Source organism: Scylla paramamosain, chromosome 20, assembly GCF_035594125.1.
Source record: "Scylla paramamosain isolate STU-SP2022 chromosome 20, ASM3559412v1, whole genome shotgun sequence".
Classification (NCBI taxonomy): Eukaryota; Metazoa; Arthropoda; class Malacostraca; order Decapoda; family Portunidae; genus Scylla; species Scylla paramamosain.
The window spans coordinates 13,881,619-13,888,994 of NC_087170.1; the positions used below are offsets into that span (position 1 = coordinate 13,881,619).

The 7,376-nt window shown below is 39.1% G+C and overlaps 1 protein-coding gene across 5 annotated transcripts in view; it reads left to right on the forward strand.

Moving 5' to 3' along the window:
* The first annotated feature begins 1,022 nt into the window (after nucleotides 1–1,022).
* LOC135110397 (uncharacterized) overlaps nucleotides 1,023–7,376 on the forward strand; it is a 30,237-nt gene continuing 23,883 nt past the window's right edge. The window contains exons 1-2 of one of the 5 annotated variants that reach the window (XM_064022667.1): nucleotides 1,023–3,017; nucleotides 4,131–4,312. In XM_064022667.1, the coding sequence (XP_063878737.1) occupies nucleotides 2,864–3,017; nucleotides 4,131–4,312 (336 nt within the window). In that variant the 5' untranslated portion in view covers nucleotides 1,023–2,863. Of the gene's footprint in view, nucleotides 3,739–4,130 lie in introns of all 5 variants that reach the window. The other 4 variants (XM_064022668.1, XM_064022672.1, XR_010273238.1 and 1 more) reach the window with 4 other exon arrangements.

Below are 7,376 nucleotides of genomic sequence, written 5' to 3' on the forward strand. Positions count from 1 at the left end.
TTTGTAAATAACATGTAGAAAGTTTTAGCTGTGTTAATTGTTAGGCGATTTGCAAGACACCATTCAGAAAAGGCAGATAATTCTAGGTTGGCTCTGTAGATTAGGTCAGTGGGATTATCACCAATCATGTACAAGGTGGAGTCATCAGCAAACTGTATAGTGTTGAAAGCAGTAGAGGCATTGCTGATATCGTTGATATATATCAGGAAAAGAATAGGGCCTAAGATGCTACCTTGTGGCACGCCAAGATGTATAGGTTTGATGGTTGATTTAGAGTTATTGTAGGATGTAAAATGAGATCGGCCAGTTAAATATGATTTGAACCAATTTTCCACACAACCGCGAATACCATAGTGACGTAATTTGTCTATTAGAATGTTTGGGTCAACTGTGTCAAAAGCTTTGCTGAAATCAATGAAAATGGATATTATAGACTTATGTTTATTCAAGGCATCGTGTAGGTCAGAGGTAAACACATTTATAGCGTCAAAAGTATTTAGTCCGGGGCGGAAAATAAGTAATAAAATTGAAGAGGATGTATGAATGTAATATAAATATCCTGGAAGGATATATGAGGTGCGCGGTACAACAACGACGTACGTACAACAACGACGTAACCGTGTTTTTGCCTGCTCCGTGTGGTAGAAGGGTGTAAAAGTCTCGTGGTGATGTCGGCCAAGTCATATTCGACCATCTAAGCACCTGTACTAAGGCTCAAAGTCGAGCGTAGTGCGGAGAAAATTTCTCTGGACTAACATCTCGAAAGCGGTACAACAAGAGAAGAGAGAAGTGGATATATATATATATATATATATATATATATATATATATATATATATATATATATATATATATATATATATATATATATATATATATATATATATATATATACCAATTATTGAATACTAGAAGTAATGATAATCTCCAGTTGGCCATTTATTTATTTCCCTTAGTTTGTTTTCGCCCTTCATCTTTGTGCAGAGAGAGAGAGAGAGAGAGAGAGAGAGAGAGAGAGAGAGAGATCTGCTGTCTGTGTTTACATTTCGTGGTCGGTAGTTGACATTTCGCTCGCTGTAGATTTGCGTGTTTTTCATTTATTTTCCGGTCTCTAACGCCGCCAATACAGTGGCGGCAGGCAGTGTGTGTGCGTGTGTGTGTGTGTGCGCGACAAAGAGAGACGGACAGAGAGAAGGGGGGATGAACATAAGGGCAGGAGGAGTATTTTGGTCAGCACTGGTCAGTCTTGCCCCATACACACACACACACACACACTAGTGAGTGTGCAGTGTGTGTGCGTGTGTGTGTGTGTGCGCGACAAAGAGAGACGGACAGAGAGAAGGGGGGATGAACATAAGGGCAGGAGGAGTATTTTGGTCAGCACTGGTCAGTCTTGCCCCATACACACACACACACACACACACTAGTGACCAGTGTTTCCATATTCCCTGGAGCTTCCTCCTGCATTAAACACCACCAAGCATCATCAAAGAGACACGACTGCTTAATGACAGTGATGGAAGCAGAATGTTTTCCTCGGCATTGGTCAGTCTTAACACACACACACACACACACACACACACACACAGACACTAGTGACCAGTGCTTCCATATTCCCTGCAGCTTCCTCCTGCATCAAACACCACCAAGCATCACTAGAGAGACACGGCTACTTAATGTAATGTGAGTACAGCAATGACTGCCTCGGTTAACATCACCGCCTACACCATAACACTCAACCCTTCCTCCTCCCTCCAGTAGCGTCTTTCAGTTCTTCATTATTATTCGTTATTAGGGTACTTTTTGAGATTATCGATTTATATTTTACTTATGTTTATATCTGAGTCGCGATATAGCTTGAAATTTAGTAAAAAATAATGAAGGATCGTCAAAATGACATCTGCGGTAGACATAGGTCGTCCCTACTCAGCCATTATTTGCTTTATTTCTCACGTATTGTAAGCCAAACATGTCACAAAATGTAGCCTCAGTTCGAATTTTCATGTCCGCCTGTGAGGTATATCGCCATTGCCTGGCTTTAGTGTGATAACAGAGTAATTCAGGCAAATTAGCGGCCGCCATGTTTGATCTCTACAGGCCCCAGCCTGCTCTTCGGTTCCAATATATTTTCGTTTTCCTTAACTCTTTAAGTTCGGTTTCTAAGTAATTTTTTATGGTTTGTATAAATGTTTCGTTGCTTATGAAGTGGTTTTGAGGCTTTTGTTAAGGAAATGTGTTGTATTTGCTGTTGTTTATAACGTAACTATAGGCCTGTTTTTGGGCTGAATTTTACGGAACCCCATTGTTGGCTTTTTTATTCGAGGCTATAATGAAGTTCTTTATACTTTAAAAAATCGCTTATGATTTTTAAACTGGTTTGCCGTCCTGTTGAGTTAAATATGTGGACTTTAAAATGATTTGTGGTCCTGTTAAAAGTCGAAATGTTGACATTTTTTATTTCCTTATTTCCTTATTTGAGCTTTTAAGTAACTCTAGGTTATTTGAAAAAATAGTTCAGATTTTTTAAAGTGCTTTGCATTTCTATTAAGTTAAAATGGGTGGACTTTTCAATGTTTTTTATTCGTGTTTAGGTTCCAACACTTTTTTTTACAGATTTATTTTTCATTCGTTTACTTCTGGTTCTAGGTAAGTTTTAATTGATTGAAAAGATAGTTCATATTTTTAAAGTGTTTTTATTTCTGTTAAGTGAAAAAATAGGTAGACTTTTCAATGGTTTTAATGGGGTCAAATGTTCCAACGTTTTTTTCATAATTCATATTGATATTTCTTTCATACTACTGAGGCTGGAGATGTTATAATATTATGAATATTTATTAAAGTAATTATCAAGTCAGAATATATAATGCATTCCAACCTAGCTCCATTTTTTCTATGGGTCAATTTTAAAATGAAATACGTTACGCACGTATCCTGGCGTGACGTCACGACCTCAGGTGTGACGTCATCAGGGGGCCAGGGGGGGTCTCTGCCACAGACCCTTATCTTCAATATTTCGAGTAATTTCTAGTATTTTTGACGTTTTTCCGTGTGTTTCTTAACTCAGGCATGTAGATAGTAGTTGTAGGAGGAAGAAAAAAGGATAAATAGGGAAGGAGGAGGAAAAAGAAAGGAGAAATGAAGGAGGCAAAACAGGGAAATCCTAAGACAACAATATTTAGCTTAGTTTTCTATGCTGCCCTTTCTTTCTTTGTAATATTTTCTTTGCCTGAGAGTGTCAGACTTTTTAATGTGTTTGGATGCGTTTTTTAGGTGATTGAGTGTGTTTGGCGTGTTTTGGGTGCATTTTGGTTTGTTCGGGTTTGTTTTGTAGGTGTTTGAATATGTTCGTGGGTGTATTTTTTGTGTGTTTGGAGGTGTTTTGAGTGTGTTCTGGTGGTTTTAGGGTATTTTGGAATGTTTTAGATGATCTTGGCTGCCCTTTAAAGTGATTTTGGGTGTTTTGAGTGTGTTTTGGGGTGAGCCAGGGAGGCAGGAGGGAATGGTTAGGTCAGGTTGTGGGCTGGTTAGGGATTATTTGGGTGTGGTTTGAGGTTAACTGAGGTATTTTGAGACTGGTTAGGATTTTTTATGTGTGTATTGGGGTGTTTTGTGTGTGTTTGCATGTGTTTTAGGATGTTTGGAGTGGTGTTTGGGGGTGTTTTTGTGTTGGGAATGTAGTGGATAGAGGTGTTGCAGCGCTTGTAGGACAGCTCCAGGACCACCTTGTTATGTTTCTAGGTAAGTACACGCTGATCTTTTTTTATAGTATTTATTTATTTTTTTATTTATTTATTTAATTTTTTTTTTTTTCATTTTATTGTTTTCATTCTCTTTTATTTATTGAAGCCCACTATATATTCCATTTTTTTTTTCTTTGCCTTATTTATGAATTTTCTTTAACTTTTTGCTTTTTTATTTTGCTCAGTTTTATTTTACTGCACATATTTATTTAATTTCATTTTAATTAATGTGTCAAACTCCAACAGCAGCCCTTCCAGGAACATGATACCTCCATTTATTTATTCCATTACATTTATCTTTTTGTTATTTTATTTCTTACATTACATTTATTTCTTGATTTACTCTTCTGCAACTATAACCATTAGTAACCACCACTATCACCACCACAGGAGATTGGCCAGCTGGTGAGGGATCAAGGGGAGATGGTGTCCATGACTCACAGGTCAAGACAGAGAAGGGGCGGGTGAACCTGCAGGAGGCCAGGGTCAACATGCAGAAGGTGCTGAAGAAGGTTATCTTTGGCATCATCCTCGGGGTCGTCCTGCTCATTGTTGTCCTCTTCATCATCTTTGTATGTGAATGTTAGGTTAGGTTGAGGTAGTGTGTGTATTTGTTTACAGTGTGTGTGTGTGTGTGTGTGTGTGTGTGTGTGTGTGTGTGTGTGTGTTTTTTTCCTGTCTGTGCTTTTCACAGAATTCAGAATTAAGTGTGTGTGTGTGTGTGTGTGTGTGTTTTCCTATTAGTGCTTTTTACAGGATTTAGAATTTAGTTGTGTGTGTGTGTGTGTGTGTGTGCTTTCCTGTTTATGCTTCTTACAAAATTTAGAATTAAGTTTAGGTGTGTGTGAGTGTGTGTGTGTGTGTGTGTGTGTGTCTGTGTGTATGTGTGTGTTTCGTGTCCATGCTTTTTACATAATTCATAATTAAGTGTGTGTGTGTTTGTTTTTCCTGTCTATTCTTTTCACAGAATTCAGAATTAAGTGTGTGTCTGTTTGAGCGTGTTGTGTGTGTGTGTGTGTGTGTGTGTGTGTGTGTGTGTGTCTGTGTGTGTGAGTTTCCTCTCTAATCTTTTTACAAAATTCAGAATTAAGTATGTGTGTGTGTGTGTGTGTGTGTGTGTCTGTCTGTCTGTGTGTTTCCTGTCCATGCTTTTTACATAATTCAGAATTAAGTGTGTGTGTGTGTGTGTGTTTGTTTTTCCTGTCTATGCTTTTCACAGAATTCAGAATAAAGTGTGTGTCTATTTGTGTGTGTGTGTGTGTGTCTGTGTGTGTTTCCTGTCTAATCTTTTTACAGAATTCAAAATTTAGTATGTGTGTGTGTGTGTGTGTGTGTGTGTGTGTGTGTGTGTGTGTGTGTGTGTGTGTTTGTGTGTGCCAAGAGAGGTTTATGTACATTATGTACGCGTTGGTGTGTCAATAATTTCTGTTAGAGATTTGCTAAGTTAGATTTATTTATAGTATGTGTAAATCTTGTCATACTGATAAGGTGTGTAGAAGGGTGGTTCACAAGTCTGTTCCTTTCCACCTGGGGCTGATGGGCTTAGAGTGTGAATGATGTGTGTGTGTGTGTGTTTTTTTTTTTTTTTTCTGTTAGTGCTTTTTACAGGATTCAGAGTATAGTGTGCGTGTGTGTGTGTGCTTTCCTGTCTATGGTTCTTAAAAAATTCAGAGTTAAGTTTAGATGTGTGTGTGTGTGTGTGTGTGTGTGTGTGTGATTCACCTATGGTCATCTACTGGTCACCAAGCCAGCTATTCCCCTCAGGAAAGAGCTCAGATCTCGTAGTGACCTATCTTTGGGTAAGACATAGACCACTGACACACCACACACTGGGATAGCAAGGTCACAACCCTTCAGGTACCTATTGGCTGCTAGGTGAACAAGGAGTACATATTTGCCTCGCCGCACCCAGGATTCAAACCTGGGCCTTCTTCCTTTCAGCCAAGCATGCTAACCACTACACTATGTGGTGTCTTTTTGCCTGTGTGTGTGTGTTTGTGTGTGTGAGTTTCCTCTCTAATCTTTAAAAAAAAATTCAGAATTAAGTTTTTGTGTGTGTGTGTGTGTGTGTGTATTTCCTGTCCATGCTTTTTAAATAATTCAGAGTTAAGTATGTGTGTGTTTGTTTTTCCTGTCTATGCTTTTCACAGAATTCAGAATTAAGTGTGTGTGTGTGTGTGTGTGTGTGTGTGTGTGTGTGTGTGTGTGTGTGTGCGCCAAGAGAGGTTAATGTACGGTATGTACGGGTGAGTGTGTGAATAATTTTTGTGTTAGAGACTTACTAAGTTAGATTTATTTATAGTCTGTGTAAATCTTATCATATTGATACTGTTTAGAAGGGTGGTTCACAAGTCTGTCCCTTTCCACCTAGGGCTGATGGGCTCAGAGTATGAATAATGTGTGTGTCTGTGTCTGTGTGTGTTTGTGTGTGTGTGAGAGAGAGAGAGTTTCCTCTCTAATGTTTTTACAAAATCCAGAATTAAGTTTGTGTGTTTTTGTGTGTGTATGTGTGTGTGTGTGTGTGTGTTTTTGTGTGTGTGTGTGTGTGTGTGTGTGTGTGTGTGTGTGTGTGTGTGTGTGTGTGTGTGTGTGTGTGTGTGTGTGTGTTTCCTGTCTATGCTTTTCACAGAATTCAGAATTAAGTGTATGTCTCTGTGTGTTTCCTGTCTAATCTTTTTACAGAATTCAGAATTTAGTGTGTTGTGTGTGTGTGTTTGTGTGTGGTAAGAGAGGTTTATGTACAGGTGAGTATGTCAATAATTTCTATGTTAGAGACTTGGTAAGTTAGATTTATTTATATTCTATGTAAATCTTGTCATATTGATAGTGTGTTTAGAAGGGTGGTTCACAAGTCTGTCCTATTCCACCTGGCGCTGATGGGCTGAGAGTGTGAATAATGTGTGTGTGTGTGTGTGTGTGTGTGTGTGTGTGTGTGTGTGTGTGTGTGTGTGTTTTTCCTCTGCTTTTTACAGGATTCAGAATATAGCGTGTATGTGTGTGTGTGTTTTCTTTCCTGTCTATGCTTCTTAAAAAATTCAGAATTAAGTTTAGATGTGTGTGTGTGTGTGTGTGTGTGTGTGTGTGTGTGTGTGTGTGTGTGTGTTTTTCTGTTTGCTTTTTTGCAGAATTCAGAATTAAGTGTGTGTGTGTGTCTGTGTGTGTGTGTGTGTGTGTGTGTGTGTGTGTGTGTGTGTGTGTGTGTGTGTGTGTGTGTGTGTGTGTTTTTCTGTCTGCTTTTTTGCAGAATTCAGAATTAAGCGAGTGTGTGTGTGTGTGTGTGTGTGTGTGTGCGTGTGTGTGTGTGTGTGTTTTTGTGTGTGTGTGTGATTCACCTATGGTCGTCTACCGGTCACCCAGCCAGCCATTCCCTTATGGAAAGTGCTCAGATTTCGTAGTGACCTATCTTTGGGTAAGACTGAGACCACTGACACACCACACACTCAGACAACAAGGTCACAACCCCTCAGGTACCTACTCGCTGCTAGGTGAACAGGGAGTACACATTTGCCTCACTGCACCCAGGATTTTAACCTCGGCCTTCTTGCTTTTCAGCCAAGCGTACTAACCACTACACTACGTGATGTGTTTCTGCCTGTGTGTGTGTGTGTGTGTGTGTGTTTCTGTGTGTGAGTTTTC